At 41.5% G+C, this 20387-nt stretch overlaps 1 protein-coding gene across 1 annotated transcript in view; it reads right to left on the bottom strand.

Annotated features, from left to right (window-relative positions):
* Window positions 1–20387, bottom strand: part of SORCS3 (sortilin related VPS10 domain containing receptor 3) — a 263888-nt gene that overhangs the window by 117953 nt on the left and 125548 nt on the right. The window contains exons 3-4 of the mRNA XM_079312314.1: window positions 19360–19459; window positions 396–554 (exon numbers count right to left, since the gene is read on the bottom strand). Coding sequence (XP_079168440.1) covers window positions 396–554; window positions 19360–19459 — 259 coding nt within the window. The remainder of the gene's footprint in view (window positions 1–395; window positions 555–19359; window positions 19460–20387) is intronic.

Raw genomic sequence — 20387 nt, 5'->3', positions numbered from 1 at the left:
ATGAGCACCCCTCAATGCTCAACAGCCAGCTTAGGTTACAGACCAGCTCAGCCTGAATGCTCCATCCTCAGAGACAGCACAGAAATCAGAGCCCACAAATCAATAGATTTTTAGAACAGCTCCATATGTCATGTCAAATCTCTAATTCTTTTCATCTTTCATAGGATCACCACTGCTGAAGTTTCCACACCCATCATGATCACTCTAACACTCTGCTGCTTTTAGCCAACTGGCTTTGGAGTCACTGCATGGCTTTTGAGCACATTTAAACCTGCAAAGTGAGAACAGCAAAGCACACTATAAATTCTTCATCATCTCTGAAAGGCAGCAGTTCTAGACAATATCTCCTTCAACTCCTGTCTCAAAATCATTGAAACATTAAATCAATTGCTTACCTTTTGATCCAGACTGTAGGCCAAGATCCACTCCTCCTGCTTGGGGTGGAAGAGCAAGCTCTGGATATAGAAGTTCAAACGGTACTTCTGATAGGTAGCCCCTTCATCAGAGCTGATGAGGATGCTGCTCTCAATCTCTGGATCACTAAGAAGCATGATCTAAATAGAAAAATGGAGGGAAAGCGTTAATGGAAAAGTGAAAATGAACATCATTTAAGAGTGAGGTCATACAGCACTGACTCCTATTAGATGTATTCAGAGCATCACTCAAGAGTATAACATCCCCTAGAATTAGGATGGGGTTTTTGCATTTTAGTTTCATTTTCTTTGGCAAATAATTTGCTGATTTATTTGGCAATTCCTTTTTTTCATTTTTTTCCACGTAAATTCAGCAAGCCCAGCAAGAAAGAAAAATTCTATGTATCAATGTTGATTTGGGTTGCATATAGGAACTTCAGGCAGCCACACCAGGCTTTCCTGGACCATTTTCTACCTAGCACCTCTCTCACCCCACGAGGAATCCTCTTTCCAAAAGTAACAACCAGAGCATTCCTGAGATTCAAGGCTCATTATCTGGCAGCTTGCTGTGCTGTGATTGTGAGCATCACCTCTGTGGAAGCACAGAATCCTGGATCAGCTGCTGGCATCTGGGTATAGCCCACGTGCACATGTGCAAACACTGATGTGCTTTTGTATATCACACTCCCAATTTGTACAGTAAGAGACATACATTCAGTCAGTGAAAACATAATTTTCCCCAAGCACAGGAAAGTGCATGACCTCAATTTGTACAGGGAGGAGGAGAACACTTCTGAGCCTCTAATTTTAATTAGAAAATTATTACAGATATTTTAAAATGGGTTGATTCTGCACTATCAGATGGCAAGCTCTACATAAACATTATGAAGAAAAATGTTGTGGAAACATTAACACCATCTTATTAACATCTGGAGAAAATGACTTCACATTAAAGCAAATACCAGTACCATAAAATAAAGGCAAACAGTGGGAAATAAATTAGAGCTGTTCTAAACACAGCAGGTTGTTGATACAGCAGCTGAATCAAATATAGAAACTGTCTTTCAGCAGGAAAACAGATCTAGGAATGGCCTTTTTTAGCTCACTGCAGAATGATCATCTAGCTGAGAGCCACTGCAGTTTTGGTTTTTGTCCACACTGACTTCACTTATCCAGCTTCACAGAGCTCCAACTTCAAGACTACGGTAGGGGAATGCATTAATTTTGACAGCAAAAATCAGTTACAAGGAATGGTAAAACCCTTGGTATGTTAGAACTTCATCAAGCAAAAAATTTCACTGCTTGATTAATCTTAGGCACCTCATTAACTCCATGAAGTCACCAAGGGAAAGGAAGTACAACATAAATTCCATTAAGAAATGAAAAGCTGAACTAGAAGTGAAGGTTTTCCCAGAGTGAAGCCATCTGTATGAATCCAGCTTGATGTCAAAGCACCTTCAACATCCCTCACATACAACACTTAGCAGCCCTAAAATCAACCTCCAGCCATTCCCACAGGAAGCCACAGTACAAGTCCTGAAGAAGAGCACTTGCATTGTGCTCTGGGGCATAGTCTGGGCAATGAGAAACATTCCCATAGGCAAATTCCTGGGAACTGCCTGAGAAGAGTTCTCCAAGATCTCCATTCAGAAGGATGCTTTGGTACATTTCTTCTTTCTAATCACATCAAAATAGGAATTTCATTATACCCCAAACAATAATGATTTCACAACTATTTGATGATATTTTTTCTGTCACTTTTGACTTAGACTGCAAATACATTGTATACCCCTGTTCACCTAAAGTATATCACCTGTCCTAGAGAGCTATAACATAGTTCAGTAAAAATTACTTGCATATATGGAATGGAAGAAGGATGTAAGCCTGCCCGTGTAACAAGACAATCCTGAGAGTTCTTAAAATAAAGGATACTTCAGGAATAAAATATTTCCCACCTGACGTAACAGAAGATAACAGGGTTAACAATGCTGTATATTAAAAGGTCACTGCTGGAGTTCTCTCCTCAAATAAGAAGCACGAGACAGCTAACATGGCATGGGCCTGAAGTGGCACACACACAAAACATCCCCTCTGCCACTTCACCCATGATCTGCAGCACTTCAGTGGATAGTTCAAGGAATGGTTATATGAGACAAGAAGGGCAGTAGTTCCACCAGATGGTTCACAAACCTGGCCAATTTGTGCTTCTGGATACATAACAATGGTTGTAAGATCAGATAATAAAACCACCAAGCTGGGAAAGGGGGGGGGAACCTAACAACAGTCCTATTTAGAGGTGACATCACCTAGTTCCCACATCCACTCTCCATTCTTCAAATGGAGAAACATCCAACATCTCTTCTGCCATCCATCCTCCCAGGAAAGGCTGGTTCTACACAGAGCAGGATGGAAAAAGCAGGAGGCTCAATCAGAGTGAAAAACAAAAGCCCACCACAACCTACACTGCTTGGACTGGCACACACATTTGTTACATGGCACACAGAAAAAGAAAAGTGACAGACTCTGGGCTTTTTTTTTGGTACTGTGTCTACTTTTTCTCCTGGAAGCTATATGGGGAGGAAACTTTTGGCAGGGGAAATATAAGGACATTTGTCAAAGGCCTGAAACTACCACTTCTCATTAAGGGACCAGGACGAAGGATCTACCCCAGTAGTGATTTAGATTAATCACTTTTCATTAAGAGACAATAAACAAACTCCAGTTAGAATGAGCATTTCTGCCAGCATCCTGTGTTGCCATTTATAATTGCCATAAGGAATAGCAAAGGAGCACCAGAGAGTTGTCAAATGTAATTTATAAGGGTTTAAGATCTAATCATTTTCTATAATATTAAATTAAATGGCAGCCTTTATTTAAAAGGAAATTACATTTGGTCTTTCCACATTCTAGATTTTTTTATATATATACAGGCATGTATAAAGTATTCCTTTCAGTTGCTTTTTTCTCTAGTTCAAGTAGAGAGGGGAAGGGCAGGCAGGACTGGTTACTGCCAATGGCAAGTCCTTGAAAACACACTTGAGATGAGTTAGTTTATGCTACATACATTTGCCTGACCTTCAAAATCCAGTGAACAATGAATGGCAAGCACCAGACTGAACAAAACAGGCTGAAAATCAGACTAACCTTCAGATAGTTCCTTAGGAATGGATGCAGGGGAAGAGAGCTCTCTGGGACATGGTGCATCTCCTTCAAAGCAGGAGCTCTGGGGACAGTGGGGACACATACAGAGCTGTTCTGAATGAACTCCAGGTGGGCAGAACACCAGACACCAGTGAGGCAGCACACAGAAAGAAGAGGACATGGAGAGGCCACATTGCAAGAACATTAACTACAATATATGGACATCCAGCTCTGAACACTTCAAGGGGATTCACCCCAGGGAATAAACAGCACAAGCTGCAGGCAGGAAGAACAAGGAGGGGAGATGTCATACCTGTGCCTGCCTTAATGTATTTGGCACACAAACCACAGCTGTAGTTTGGAGTTACTCAGATTTGTTGGAGGGTTTGTAGAACCCTTAAAGAAGCTCAAATACAAAAGTAGGGAGGAAGGAAAGTGACACCATATTACAGCACAAATCCACTAAAAAGTCCTGCCTTCTGATGGGGCTAATATAATAAAAACTGGGGTAGGATTTGTAACTGAGAACCTGAGTTCCTGCTAGCCAGATGATAAATCCAGGTATGTCACTGGGCATATGAACACACCTTGGTATTGCTTTCACATGGGTTATGTGCATGTGGATGAGTTAAGATTCCTCTCCTGTGCCAGGATAGCCAGGCACAAAGAGAGCTGTGATGTGGAATACTGAACTGGACAGTAATGAGGCACAATGCTACAATATGCCCAGACAGGGATGGAGATACAGGTGGCCTGAGCACAGAGACCACAACAGAGATCTGTCTTGTATAAAGCTGAATTAGTTAATAAACCACCACTGGAAAAAAACAAAACAAAAAACAACCCCAAAACAACATGCCACATAAATGGCATTTTTATTAATATTAGCTTTCAATGAAACCTTTTATTTTTCTCAACGAACATAAATTTTCACTGTAAATTACCAAAGCGCATCTCCCTAAATCAGCACAGATCAGTTTTATAGGTGCAATAATCTGTAGCAATGGTACCACTGAGCTACATTAGCAAAGGAGCACCAGAGAGCTGTCAAATGAACAAAGAAGATAGGTTCAAATAAATCTCTTTTGTTCTGAGAAATAGACAGCATTGAACCATTGTGTACATCCTCCTGATTCTCCTCTTTGCTTTAGTGCACTTTTCATAAGCTGTTCTTTTCAGAAGTCCTAGTCATGTCCACCTGTAAAAGGCTATTCTAAAAATACATAAACAGTTAAAAAAAATAAACAAAACCAACAGAACACCTACAAACCATGCAAGACTCCATAGCTTCAAAAGAAACCAAATTCCTTAGCCAAGTATTAGAATTTACTCTGTAGCACTGCATTATCCTCTCTTTTAACTGAAAAGGCAGTTTTGCCACAAACACTGCTACAAAGACAGAAACTTGAGATTTCATGTTTACAAGTCCATAAGGATTTCCATATAGAATATACTTGGCTTAAAAGTGAAAAGGCTTTTTGGGTTTGTTTTATTTTTTCCTCCTTCTACTAGGCCCTCTACTCAGAAATACTTTACATCCTTCCTAAAGCCACATCTACATCCTCAATGAAAAAACAAATCAGATTTTTAAAAAGAAAAATTATATCATTTATTTTTCTTTTCCAATTTGATTTAAAACATTTGATGGGTTTTATGGCCCCATGTCTCCTTCCCACAAAGTTTCATAGTAGCTTTGAGTTTAAAAAGCCAAAAAGTTTCAACAATTTATGCTGAAATGTCAAGGAAGTGGAGGATTTTTGCTTTGTTTGGATTTTTGATGTCCTTTCCTCCTTTCAAAACCGAGAAATCAAAATCCAGTGACATTTAAAGGCTTAAAGATACAAAAGTTGTTTTCTTTCTTCAAAACATCAGTCCATCACAAGTTAAATATGAACAGTTTGACACTCTCTTAAGAGAAAAGTAATTTTTACATTGAAGCATTTTATATTACATGTTTCACCATCTGATATTTCTAGTTGGAAAAATACCTGGTTATCCACTCCCCTCCCATTCTTTCTCTCTCCAACACCATTTCTGCAATTACTTGCCCTGCTAGCTAAAGGATGCCCTCAAAGGTCTGAACACAATCCAAATCTCCCAGAACACAGCTACACAGTATATCTAAAACCCTTCCCATGGAGGACAGGTACAACTCATTGCAAAGAAAATCTCATCCTTTTTTCCCCTTTTTTGTCACTACATGCCATTTCAACTGGAAAACTTCAGTTTAATTAAATCAGCCCAATTCCCTCTAAGACTAAAAAGTGCTGGCACCACAACTGTCTACTTACCAGCAAAAGTGATACCCATATAAATCAGCTAAGCTAAAGCTGTCTTGGAACGGTTTGCACTGCTTTAGAAAGAGGATTTCTGGAAAGCACACCTTAACTTTATACAAACTTCCATAGATGTCCAGAGATGGCTAAATACCTGCTCACTGCCCTGTAGATATTTCTGCAATAATCAAGGGGAAATGAAAGCAATCTCTGTCTTCTAGTCACCGAGCCTATCAGTCAGATGGGAAAAAATGGGACATGTCACTGATAAAAATCTGCTCTAGAGAGAAATCCTGTGTATTTACATACAAACAAAGAAATTCACTCCATTATTTAGGGATCAGCAGCTGTGACAAGAGGGACATCTGCTCTCTGGGAAGCCAAACAAGACACCCATGAAGAGGGCAACAACAGCTTTTATATAAATACTACTTTGTGTTCCAAAAGGAAAATGCTCACTGCAAACCCTTGTGTTACAGAGTAGCCCAGATTTGGGGCCCCTTCTTCTTTCACATGGCTCAAAAACTTTCTTAATGTTAAGGATAACCTGTGGGCATCAGTCAAGCAGTAAAGGGACACTGAGCTTTCATGAGAGATAAATTGTCTGGACCTACCCCATTTCAACTTCTTGTAACTTCACTTCTTATTGCCCGAAATTTAACATTAATGGCAGATTTAATTAATGAATATAGCACCAGATCACCAACTCTCAGAGCCATAGTGCTGTAATCTTAAAGGATGAAGTGCACTGCACTCCCTTTATAAGGGTTTATGAAGCATGTGTTATAAAAGTACCTCAACCATAAGGCTTTTATACCTTGGCACTCACTTCAATACAATCCCATAAAACCCAAGCAATCTTTAAGTGTTAAAGGTGACTTTCACTACTGTATTTATTATTGGATAATGAAAAATGACTCAGACACCCATAGAAACTCAGCAATGAAATAAGAGTTCCCTGAGACTTTTGCATTGGGTCTGCATTATATCTACCGTGACCAAAGAACCCAATAGCTCTCTCAAGACATTTTAGACACTTCACACTAACCTCCCTCCAGAACTTCCCTCCCATCAGGAATTCTTTGTAATTACAAAACAAGCTCTAGTCTGCAGAATCACAGTGCTTGCCACTGAACTTTTCAGACATCAGCAGCTGTTTCTGCAAGCATTCAACTCCTCTGAAGGACCTCTTCCATAGACTCCCCCAGTGTGCCAGAGACTGACACCTCTCTGATCCACCAGATTGGTTTGAGAAGACAGAAGCACCATGGGGAGCCCATCTTTGCAGCACTGAGACAGAATGATCAGAGTGCATGATGCTGTTCAGGTGACACGCAGGTTCATTGTCTCTGCAGAATGTTTTATTTTTCATAGAGGGTACATAAAAGACGAGAACCATTACCAGAAACAAAGTAATAAACAGAAAAATTTCCTTTAACATAAAACAGCAGGGTTTTTGAAACAAAAGTGGGCATTGGTGGAGTGCACCAAATGAGTAACAGCACTACCTTGCTTTCTCTAAGGAGATGCACATCAGCCTACCACACTTGTTTACAGGCAATAACTCTGGTTAATCTTCTGTTGTCTTCTATTGTCTCTCATATCCATAACCTAGACTAAAATTAAAATCAACCGTTCACATTTGTACAAAATTGCAAGAGACTTTTGGCACTTCAGCCATATCTGCCAGAAATTGCCATACCAAAACAAAACACTTCAGAGAATTCCAAACTCACACACTCCCTTCCCTATGGAGAGGCACTCCATTTTAATCACCATCTCCAACACCTGCCAAGAGCACAGATGCACCATGTAAGAAACCCTGAGGATCAGGAGCAAATTAAGGTTTAAATTGCATATAAAGCAAGAGCTCTTCAAGGAAAACCACTCTGCCATCCTCACTAGCAGGTGGGAAATGAAAATATAACATGGCTGTAAGACACAGACTAAACTCAGAGCTGGGAAAAAAACACAAATACTCTAAGGCTGCCCTCTGAACCTGCCCACAATGCCAAATCTCAGGTTGGATCCAATTTGCATGCACAGAAGTGGACTAAGCCATCATAATGGAACCAACAAAGAACATCCTTTGTTGTGCTGCTGAGCAGGTCAGAACAACATGTTTCCCCTCTTTCTCTCATCTTTTTGGCACTGGACACATGTACTTTTCACTTTTAATTACAAGGCACAGCAAGCATTTCCTTGTTAAATTTCAGGTGCCAGTGGGGATGGAAGCCATCCAAAAAGCATGTGTTTGACCTGGCAAAGAGTGACTGACTGGCAACAGCCACATGCTTGGTTGTAAAACCTTTTCATTGTCACAGCAAGGCAGCCTTTACCCAAGGTTACTCCAACCCATTACATTCTTGTTACAGCTGCGCATTCTCCAGCTCCCCACAGACCATCAGAGCAAAGTCCTCTGCCACACTATTCCCACCTGCCTGAGGCCACTTCAGGCTGTCCAGCTAATCTGCCAAAGGCTTTTCTGTGTCACAGCATGCTCATGCAGAGTTCTGCTCCACAAACTGCCAAATGGGTTACAAGCACCATCTCTGGATCTGTGCATCCACTTTGACCAGCATTTCTATGAATGGGCCTGGACCAGAAGTAGAAGAAACCTGCACTGGTGATCTTAGGCACCAACCAGTGCTTCCACACAAGTACAATGCCTCTGATCTATATTATTGTATTGCTCCAGAGTCTGGTATTTCTGCATAGCACAGTTCTGCATGATGCCTTTTTACTCTTCTGGACTCCACACAGGAAAGCCCCAGCTGTTACAATATCTGACACATTGTTTTGTGGTCACCAGCTTTTTTCTAGTGACAGGGAACAGCTCTAATCCCAAACTGTGCTCACAGAAAGAGAAAAGCAGCATTCAGTGTTATAATTATATGTTATTTGAGTAAATGCATGGTTGTGCTATTCTCCGTAGAAGTACAAAGTAATTTTCACCATTATGGTAACTTCCCATGTAAGCAGAAATAGTTACAGAAAATAATGTTATCAGTAAGGAGAGGCTGTGTGCACCACAGCTGCTGGAACTGAGAACACCATTTATATAAAAACACTCCTCTGATTATAGGTCTCACTTGGGAGAACACTTTACATGTGGGTATAAGTTTACTCACAGTGGTTGCCCCATTACAGAAAACAAAAAGATGTGCATGGATAGTTACTCATGGGGGTAAACTTTTGCAGCCTGTATTCAGCAGTCTATTTCATTTGAGGACACTAGAGTGTTTCATGACTCTATAGAAAAATAAAAATCATGTTATGTATCTCCCTTGAGGCCATTAAATCTGAATACAATTTTAAATGCATCATTGCTTCTCCTTTGCTTACCCACTTTATTTTTCTGCTTTTTTAGTCAGATTGCAGAGTGAACATAGACAACAGTCAGCTTTATCACTGTTCACATCCAGATGCTTACAATCTATCTCAATTTACTTACCTGGCATCTATTACTGATGTCCCTCACTGTTTCTAATGTACTTGTTTTCCTAACATCCCCCCACTGGAGGAAGCTAAGGTGATAGGTGAAGGTCCATCCAATTTCTGGATGCAAGGCTGAAGCCCCACAAAAAAATAAAGTTATAAAACATGATGACATTGCAGTGCTCTGCATGGTAGCACTCAACTCCAAGCTATCCATTGAGATTGCAAGCTCTGCATGCCAACTTGGGTGTCAGAGATTCAGATATGGGAAGGTGTTGGACCGAGGTAGAGGATTCTCAGCTAGCACCTCCCTGGCTTTGCCATTTTCCATTACATTTAATAGTGAGCTCCCAATGAAGCAGTCCTTGCAGGTTTATGGCAGCAGTCTTGTCTGCAGTTACAGACTGAGCAGGTGAGTGGCTGCCCCAGTGACTGAACCACAGCTGCTACATCCATTCCAACAGGGTCACTGGTACCTCACAGCCCAGGGAAAATCATCTTTCTGCATCCCTTCATGCACATATGTGAGCTCTGGTCACTGTAGGGTTCTGAAGAACCCTACAGTAAGAGCCATCAGAATTGGAAGAGGGATGAGAGTTTTATCCCCAACACAACCCTGACAATTTGGTTTTAGAATTGATTGGCAAATGTCAGAAAAGTGCCAAGCTTACTCCATCTTTCCACCCATTTCCAGGTCCTGAGCACTGCATTCCTTGCACCCATTCCATTGCCTCTCAATCTCTGAGCACAGCTGCTTCAGGAGTTTTGTTGCTTTCCTGCAGGCATTTTTAAGGATCATGTTGGTCTGCCATGGGAAGGTTCCAAGGGAGACAAAAGACATCAGATGAGCTTTTTTTTGTCAGCAAGAGAGAATTAAAATATTAGAAGGCTCACTGAAAAGGCAGAACCAATCTCTCCTCAGAGACAGAAGGACTGGTGTAAGTGTTGATTGCCTAGATTTATAAGAAAATTACAGCCTGAGTTTTCTTTCCCTAACTGCATCTGTGCACCACTTAGAAAAGCCCTGTCATTACTTCTGGAGTCCAGTAACATCTGTCTGTGTCCAATGAAAAAAAGGCATCTTAGAACAGAGAGGGTGAAGGGCAATGAACTCCCACTAATGCAAAAAGAAGCCTCAAGCACTCCACGACATAGTGAAATAATTCTCTAAGATCTAGCCCAGCCAAGTTCCATGTTGAAGAAAACCAATTCTAACAGTCACAGAAGTGTTTCCAGGTTTCCCAGTGCTGCTTGGGATACAATATTTTACACAGAACTGATAACAGCAGAGCTGACATTACAGTTACACTGCATGCACCACAAACTGAGACTGTGGCCAGCACGTGCCCTGCTAATCTAAGCTATTAAAATGAGAATTCACTCAGTGATGCTGAGCTTCTCTATTCTTCACTTTGTAAAAGAATTAAGTAGAAAGATATTTTGCCACTTATTATTGGGTTTGGGCTGGCAGGGGGTGGGGGGAGGATTTTCCTCAAAGAGAAATAAATAAGTCTTGGTGAACCAGCTCTTATCAAAAGATCAAGGTCAGATCATTATATGGTCTTCAAAAGGACACACCTGCCCCTTTACCAAGAGCTCCTCTCCACCCATTCTATTCTTTTTCCCTCCTCTTTAAAACAGGATATAGTGACTCACTATTATTGATTGATTATCCTGCTGTCTCTGAAGCACCATGCCCCTCCTCGTTAATTCAAAACTACCTTATTTTTCATACTTCATAAATTAATATATTATTGCAGCAGTAAATGAGATGGCCGTGTTTCAGACTCTGGTAAGGAGGATGGAGAAAGGTAAAAAAAGTCTCATAAAATCTCCCTATATCAGGAGCTGCAGCTGTGTTCACCCTGCTGACAGACAATGTGTTTAATACAGGTAGCCCTGTACAAGGTGATGTCTCCTGACAGACTCTTTCCTCCCTCTCATCAAGGCAAGGCACTCTGAAAGCTCACACAGCTCCACTCTGCCCACTTCATAAAAGCAATGCTCATGCTAGGTGACAAAATTGCAGCTTTATTTTAGTTGATATCATAACTCCTGATCTGCCCTTTAGCACTCACTGTCTAAACTGGAGCAAACTACCTCTTTTTCTGACAGCCAGCTCTGGGAACTCTACATCTGAATGTGGATGGGACCTCTTCAGTTCTAGCCCATTTCTTGTCTTAACAACTTTGTATCCTCCCTAACTCTCTGTAGGGCCCTGACTGGAGCAATGCAAGGTGGAACAGGCAGAGAGTGCAACAGGAGAGAGGGAGTGAATTTTAGCACCAGTATCCTGCCAAGCTTATCACTCTTACCAGGTTCTTCTGCTCCAAAAATTCTTTGCAATTTGAAATACAGAGGTACAAAGATGCAAAATACAGATGTACAAAGGTACACAAAGACAACCCTAATTCAAGTTTTGGAATATATGAACTTCTTTTCCTTCACAAGCACTGAAAGGATGGCTTTCATTGTAAATGGCTGTTTCTATTTATACCTATTTTCTAACCCTCTTCCCTTCAGCCCCATTAAATAATGCCATATGGGAGTATTTTGTTAATTATCTCAATTGCATTTATTTTTAGAAACAGCTGATGAGCAGTGTGTGTGGTTCAGTGGGTCTGGTTGGGTTTTTTTCCCTGTTTGTTTATAAATGTATCTGCTTCTTGAGAGAACCAACTGCACCAGGAATCCCCAGTTTTCACATTCATGAATTCCAAGGGACAGCCTTCCCTGGAGGGCAATGATCATAGTATTTAGGAAAGGGGAAAACTTCCATTGGGGGTCTCTTATAAGTTTGAGTCCCAATTCTGTGTTGTCTGTGCTGGAAGATGATCATCCCCCAGACCACAGATGTTGCACAAGATCTGTTTTTCTCTATGGTTTATGTGAAGCCAGAAATGAAAACCTGCCAGCAAACAGACTTAGTTTGTTCTTTCTTTAGGGACAGGATCCTACAGGTCAGGTCAGGTTCCAGTGGGCCCCACAGTCCCTGACTGCAGGAAGGCAGAAAACTCTCACAGGAGCATCTTGACTACAAAGATTCATAAGGAGGCACGATATCCAAATATATCAATAATAATAATTTTTTAAAAACCCACACATAAAAGACACAACAGAAAAAAAAACAAAAAAAACAACTAAACCAACTTGGACATACTGAAAAAGATTTAGGAGTATTTATGCCTTTATACCTCCATTCATGTTCAAAACATGAATAAACCAAGTCATCCAGCATTAGGATATATGTTAGGTAGGAAAGGTCAGAGAAACCTACTCTGAAAATGTGACTGCAGAATTCAAAATAGAAAACAGAAAACCATTCAATACAAGAAATTCCTGAAGTCCTCTTCTTGTAGTATTACAAAATGTCTGTAACTCAGGATTTCTTTCACACAGTTGCACGTCACAGTCCTGTAAACATTTACAAAAATTATCTCTTTTCTCAGGTGCCAAATTCAAGATGAATTAATTGGACAAGTAGAGAGAATCCCACGTACAACAGCTCACAGGACTGCACCTTGTAGATAAAACACATCATGTCACACATCCTCTCACTCTTCCATAAATGTTGTGGGTGACCTTGAGAAAATCATTGCAACATCAGTAAGTGAGGAAAGATATTACTTTTTCATTCACATTTTATTCCTCTATTTAAATTTTCAGTTCTGGAGATGGAGTGTGACTGTGCCTGCAGTGTATTTATGAGATGGGTATGCTGAGATGTTACCCTGATCACAGTCACATTTGCACAATCCACTGGCATAACCAGAGCAGGCAAACCTGAGCTCAGCTAAGCCAGGCACTGTGTTTCACAGCTTTCCTATCTGCCCACATCAACTCTGGACTGGGTGGGATGGATTTTGGAGCTCTGAGGAACACAGAACATCATATACAGCTCAAAGTGAAGGGGTGCACATTGGGAATTTTACAGCAGCATTTGCAGGTCAGGTAATTTAGTCCCTGTTAATGGCAGCTGCAAAACCAAGAGCTATTTAGTGATTGTATGCCATTAGGCTGAAGGGAAAGATTAGGGATAAAAGACAGTAGAAACAGCTTGTTCCATCACTCCTGCCCTGTGGCTCTAACTCAGCCCCACTGAGTTACAAATACATTCTTGAGATCACATCAGCAAGTGCCAGTTTGCAGCACAGACCCTTGATCACGGTGTCAGCACAATGAGGAAAAAGGGTCCAAGGAAACCTTCCATCTTCCTAACCCCAAATGGCTTTAGGATACTCCAGAGCTCAGTTCCTCACCAAGAGCAGGGGATGCAGTCTTAGGAGAAAGCAGCAGATGATTAATGGGAGCTGTGGCTAAGCCTGGCAGCTCAGTTCAGGTTGGGCTAGCAAGCATCAGGTACGTGCTGGAATCTCTGCCTCATCTACCTGACACACATTTGATGAGTAAGGAGAGAACAAAATGCTATAGAATTCCCCTTGGGAGCATATGAACTAAGAAATGAAGGCAAAACCAAAACAAGTTTGAAGCATGGTTCTGCCCTGAGACCAAATCACAGCTGAGAATTCCCTCTGGAGATACAAAAAGCCAGGACAGGTTTTGCTCTCAGTTACTCTACAAGTGAGCAAGAAGAAATAAAAGAGAGGTCCAAGTGACTTGTGCTTATTTTGGAGTCTTCAGTTTCTGTAAAGGGAGGTGTCACTCCCAATATTCTAGCTAGCCACCAGTCAGGCTGATGCATTCCTCTGCAATTACAGTATTACAGACAATTAATTTCTTCCTTCATTAATGTGAGCAGCAACATAGCATTGCTCCCTGCCAGCTCATAAACAGCTGCTGCACTTCACCCCCAAGAAACTACACAGACACAAACAAATCTAATTAGATTTATCTTTCAGAAATTCTTACTCTCCAAAGACCTCTAAACATTTCTCCTTCTGATGGGCCAAGTCCAGAGGCATGATGAGGTCTGAGAGGTGCAGCATGACTTTGGCTTTTACAGCTTCAGTGACTTGCACTGCCCCTCCATTTTGATTCTGTGACAATGAAAAAACAAGTCTGAAAAAACATTTTCTCAAAGCTATAACTGAGCACCATAATTTTATTTCTGCTTTATTCTGTTTGCACCCACTGTTCAAATAGCTTAGCTGGAAGGTCTACTTTTTAAATAAAACCTAAAATGCTTCAGTTCTGGTATAAGGGAAAATGGGGGGAGTCCTCATTTCATGCACTGCACCTGGGTGATGTTTCTGTTCAGGCAGCCAGCATAAAAGGCTACAGACCTTTTAATTCTTCAAGTCATCACCTGCAACAATGATTGTAATAGCTCAAGGGAAAAGCTAAAAACATCTGCAGCCAACTGAATTGCATAGCAAATTCATGAAGGAAGGTATTTCTAAGACATCAAAACTGTCACCTCAGATCTTAAATGCAATCAGGGCTTCCAGTTTATCCACACCTTATCTGAGCAATACTCTATACAGGAAAGTGAGGTTGATTTGTCAGAGTTGTTATTCTCTTTCCTCTCTTTCTTTTACATTTTTTTAACTCCATCCTCTCCACCTCCACAGTATTCCCAAAGGTAGAGATAAAAGTTTTGTAGTGAGAACTGGGTTTTCAACTAAACAACATCTTCTCCAAGAATGAGCACACTTTACAGAATATTTCACAGGAAAAAGTAATACCTAAAATATATGGTTCAACAATTCCTTGAGATTCAAAGTGACACCTTTGTGCCTGAAAGGAGCAGTGCTTTAGATATATGGGACTTCAATTCTTATCTTCTTTCTGCACCCTTTTGGAAGGGCTTTACATCCCTCTGTGAGGCATCAGTTGTAAAATGAACTCTGCTATTGACAACCAAGAAGAAAGCAAATGTTCTCACAATAGGGTATCTTACCCAGCAGACCAACTCATGCTAGAAAATATGGAATCACAACACTTTAGCTATAAACAGTGACATTTTGAAGTGCAGCCAGTTCAGCAAAGAATCACAAGCTTAATTTTTTGTGGAAATTATTCAATTTTCTAACAGAATATTTTCAGTGACCATAAAGAAAGAAGAGAATTGGGATAAAAAGAAACTGGAAATATAAAAAGTCAAGAGAAATGTTCCTATTAACAAAAAAGATATTTTTCCCTTCATGTTTTGGAAGAAATAAACACTTTTAATTCCCAGACCGCTGTGAAAATCTGCCTCTAGTAAAATGTAACTAACGCCCAAAATACAGTTTTAAATTAAAGGTCAGCAGGGAACCAAGATCTCTGCCCAGCAGAGTGTAAGCAGCTTTTTGTCATATTCCCAAAGACAGACAACAGGCTTCAGGCTAGAAAAGCCAAAGATAAGCATTTTGCTAATTTCAGCTTTTCAGAGCACTCAAACATGTACTGTTAAATCCCATCCATCTTTAAGGAAGGGGTTCTGCTGAACAAACATGAAAATTTCTCCATTCTGAAGTTTACAGGTTATCTGCTTGTTGCAACCTATTTGGCAACTGCACAAAGCAGATGCTTCACCCGTGGCCAACAGCTGGGTGGGCAGATGCACTGAAGGGGAAGGTGTGCCCTGGAATCCACTGTGCCCATTAGAGCATCTTCATGGGCTTGGAAGGGTCAGCACTTGGCTTTTCACCAGAGCCCCAGACAGGAACTCTCTGTTGAAGAAAGACAGTCCCCAGGACTTCAGAGCTGTCCTTGGTAAGGGCAAAGATCAGCTGGAATTTCACAGCAGAAAGGAGAGGTCAGTGCAGATTCTCCTGATCCAAACACAAGTGCTTATTGTGCAGGTGAGAGGAGAAACAGCACAACCACCTGCAGGAGAGCAGATCCAAGCCTGGCAGCCTCAACTCCCAGCAGAGGAGGCTTTCCATACACTTGAAAACGTTGTGAAACCCTGAACTTGTTAGCTAGGGGAGGGAATTAGCAGTGTGGCAGCTCCATGAGAAGATGAAGCAGTCCTGGCTCATGGCAGGGAGTGTTTTGACTCCAATGCAGCCAGGATCTGCAGATTGAGCACATGGCAGGTCCCTTATGTCAGCACCCAAAGTGGTCTCAGATCACCAAGCTGGCCCTGACCACTAGGAATGACACCTCTCAGGTATCATAGCTGGGAAAAAGAATTCCAGCAGCTTCCTTTGGTATGTGCATGTTATATTGATTTAATCATAGCTGCCAATGTCAAATTGCACAAGGGCAAAGTGCTTTTTCCCAATACCTTTTGTGATTTCTAGGAAATGGACATGCCCCATCTCTGCCCCAAGAGCAGCCAGGAGCTCTGGCATCCAGATCTGCACCACAGCCAAAGCCACTTCATCTCAGTCTTTGCTCTGTGCCTTGATTAACTCTGTGCATGAGTGGTGGGGTGGGTATCACCCAGCAGCAAAATATAAAAGCCAAGAACAGCTACTGACTGAATCTGACCCCCAAGAAATAAAGCACACGTTGCCAAAAAAATTAAAATATTCCCACCAACTTTTTTTTCAAAAACAGAAATCAGAAACAAAAGGCTTTTCTTTTAAAAGAAGAAAGCAAAATACCAGCTTTTAAATCCCTGTGCCTCATAATTGAGCCCAGGGTTATGCCATAATTCAGGTAAATGATGTTTATATAACTGGTATTTGGCTGAACACATAATTCCTATTTAACAGCTGAAAAGAGGCATTTTGGGTCTTCAAAGAAATCTGACAGGTAATTCCCACTGTAGTTCTGCAGGGTAGCTGAGAAGTAATTATCCTTCTCACTAGTAAATCAATTAGGAATGAATGTATGGAAAGCTTTTCTCCTCCTCCAAGTAAGCGCTAATCCTCTGAGCACTAATGAGTAGCCAGGGCCAGCAGCAATGTGCAGACCCATCAGAAACCCACAGAGGTGCCAGGCATGCAGCCTGCACTCCCTGCCTGGGAGTGTCCCAGGACAGAGAAAACTCCTTGCCTGGAAAGGTCTGCATGGCTCATGTGCTCACAGGCTGTGCATGGGTGCTACTGCTGGTGCCTCCCTCCCACCCACTGCCTCAAGCAAAGACCTCCTTTGCAGCTCTCAAGAGATCCCTGCATCCTGTTCAACAAGGCAGCACTTTGCTGCTGGAGGTGAAACACAAGGGACCTGGGCTTTTCCTGCTGGGATGCAACTGATTCACCTGTTGCTTTGTGATTCAGTATTGGCAGCTGTTCTCAGGAGCTCAGCAAATTCATTCTGCTTGATCCCCATGCCACAGGAAAAATATTCACCCAGAGAGACTGGGAGAAGACAACTCTAGTGCATCTTTTGCAGTGCACAACCTCAAAGTACCTGTAAGATGAGTGGGTGGACAATAAAGCCAAACCTGAATTTGACAAATTTCAGATGCTCTGGTCCAGTGACACCTTGTTCAGACACTTTTCAAGTGCTACATGAATGTCTGGAATGGCTTTGAAGGTTAACAAAGCAGAATTCAGACAGAGCAGCTGTTTAAGCATGCACAGTAACAGTGCTCACATATTTAGCAGAGGTAGAAAGAATGGAATCAAGTTGTTCCCACAGCAGCCAGCACTAAAGCTGGTTTCCTATGAGTTTTCCTTACAGCTTGTCTCTGCATTTAATAAGATTTTTCAAAAGGGATGAGAAGGGCACAGATAGGTACAGAAATAATTTTCTTAAGACAGAAAAACAAAAAAATTCTTTTTAATTTCTAATCTCAGAGTAAGTAAAGTAAACAGCAGGTAAAGATAGGCCTATATGCCACTATATGATGAAATGTAGGTGGTTTTAATTTAAAAAAAAAAAAAAAAGGCTGCTAATTTGTAAAGCTCAGTAGCCTGAGAAATTGCTAGAAGATAATAATATATCCTTGTACTCTGATTTGTGAGGGAGTCTTTACACCAGTGACGTAGGATTTGTAACTGAGCATATTGCCTGTGCTTTTGGGTGGGCAGAGTTGCTTTGGAAACAGAATGAAGAAGAATTAACTCTTCAGTGCCCCCATATTGGATATAGCATGGGTGTGAAGGCCAGGAAAACTCACTACAAAGCATCTTAACCTGTTTTGCTCAGGGAAAAAAAAAAAAAAAAAAAAAAAAAAGATTAAAAAGAAAAAAAGTCAAGGTAGTTATCACACAGTTCAGCTCCTCCATCAGGGAAAATATAAGGCAAAACTCTGGCTACTGCATTCTTCCCTGTACATCCAAACACACTTAGTAACCAGAGCTATGTCTGCTTTATGGTTGCATACACTGACATAAGCATCAGTCCCAAAACATCTGTAGACTGGCCATTGATGGAAAACACAACCATCATAAATAACAACAATACAAGTAGCAAGTTACTAGTTTGGAAATCTCTTGATGAGGACAGGATATGGCCAGTTTGGAAGTGATCAAGCCAAATATGTTGCACTGGGCTCTACACAACCCCACTGTCAGCAATTAGCTTCGTGCTGCAGCCCTCCCACATTGATTTCTGTGGGTAGCTGAAAGCATCTTTGTCCCACTGCCTCCCCTGAATCAACACAGGCAATAATTTTAAACCAGAAAGGCAGTGAGCAGCAGCTCCTGGGCTGTGCTTGTGTGAGCCAGCTGCAGCCCTAATTGCATCACGTGGGAAGAGTGAGCAGGGGCTTGAAAAGCTGTGACCTCATCTTCTCTCCCACACAACCTAATCAAATTGTAGGTCTGCCACCCACTCTCACAGGCATATTCTGCTTTCAGCCCCCTTACATGATGCAACCAAAGAAAATGTCATTTACATCTTTACCTCCAAATGTGGGGAAAAAGAGTCAAATACAGAAATAAATGCCTTTTACTCAGTATTTCTAATAATAAGGAGACACAAGGCAGGGAGATGTGTAATAGCCAAAGATGGTGTAAGCAAGAACCCAAAAATATTTGTGTGAGTTCTTTAAAGTTGTAACAGTCAGATGAAAATAAAAGCAACCTTTTTACTTCTCCAGCAAATTCAGAAGGGAATTAAGCATTTCCTCACCATCACAAGTCAAGCAGGATCAGTTCTATGGGATTCCATGGAATTGCATCAGTGCAACTTAGACAACAAATTCAAGCTCTTGTGAATTACCAACAGCTTTTACTTCAGGATCATAATTCCTCTCAGAATGCTGTAATTTTGTTTCTATAGCTACCAGTGCAATGGCTCTCCCTTACCTTCCTCTTGTTAGTGGGACTGACATACAGGTAGCTCAGCACAGTCTTCAGACCTACTTTGTCATTTAGCTTTTCATAGGTAGTGCCATAGTCTGTTGACCTGCAGAAAAGAGGAGACAAAAAAAGAATTTATGTGGTTATTAGAGCTCAGGGGGAGGTGATGACTATGTGAACAGATGCTCCAAGTTAGTTTGAGCATTATTCTGCTTAAGACTTTATGTTTCATTCAGAGCCAGCAGAAAAGAGAAGATAACTTCAGTCCTTTGGGGCAGTGACTGTCTCTGCAGTCATTAATCATACACATCTGGCCAGCTGTGGTGCTCCCATGCAGGTGGGCTTTGGGGCCAGGCTCTGCTCTCATATGCCAGTGTGGGACTGCAAATGGTATCTACACATAGGAGGACTCTGATAGCAGCAGCACCATTAGTACAAATTCTTTTTTCAGACAAATCCAACGTAAGAATCCAAATTAAACTCAAGAACAACAGTTTTATTTAGGTAGGTTGATTTTTGACTTATAGATGAGGATCCAAATGCGGCTCAGAATTGTAACAGCTGAACTCATGTCTAGGTAAAAATGTGCCTAAAGTGGCATCTTGAGTCCTCAGTCACCCCCATCCTACTTTGTGCCAGGCATTTAATTTTTCTGAGTTACAGAGACAGATTCAGGCCCCTGCACTAGCAAATCCCACCCAGAGGAGCAGATGATCTGGGGGTGGCATCCCCCATTCGTGACTGGGGAAAAGGGCTGCTTTGTCACAGAGGGGTTTCTGGAGTGTCCTCCCCCTCATTTGTGGGCATCTTTGAAACCTCACTGCCCTGCTTGTTTCTCTACTGTTTCCATACTTTTTTTTCCTAACAAACAAGATTTTTCCTACCAGAACAACCCAACAGGTACATCATACAGGATCCCACACCTGAGGAGTGCTCAGCACCAGCTGATTTGTCTGAGAAATCCCCCCAGCCCATGCAAACAGTGGGGAGAGCCTGGCTCCCAACCCAACTCAGCTTCTGTCATAGGGACACAG

Source organism: Erithacus rubecula (assembly GCF_903797595.1).
Source record: "Erithacus rubecula genome assembly, chromosome: 9".
Lineage (NCBI taxonomy): Eukaryota > Metazoa > Chordata > Aves > Passeriformes > Muscicapidae > Erithacus > Erithacus rubecula.
Note: the sequence above shows the minus strand (reverse complement) of the source record. Positions and strands in the feature narration are given on the sequence as shown.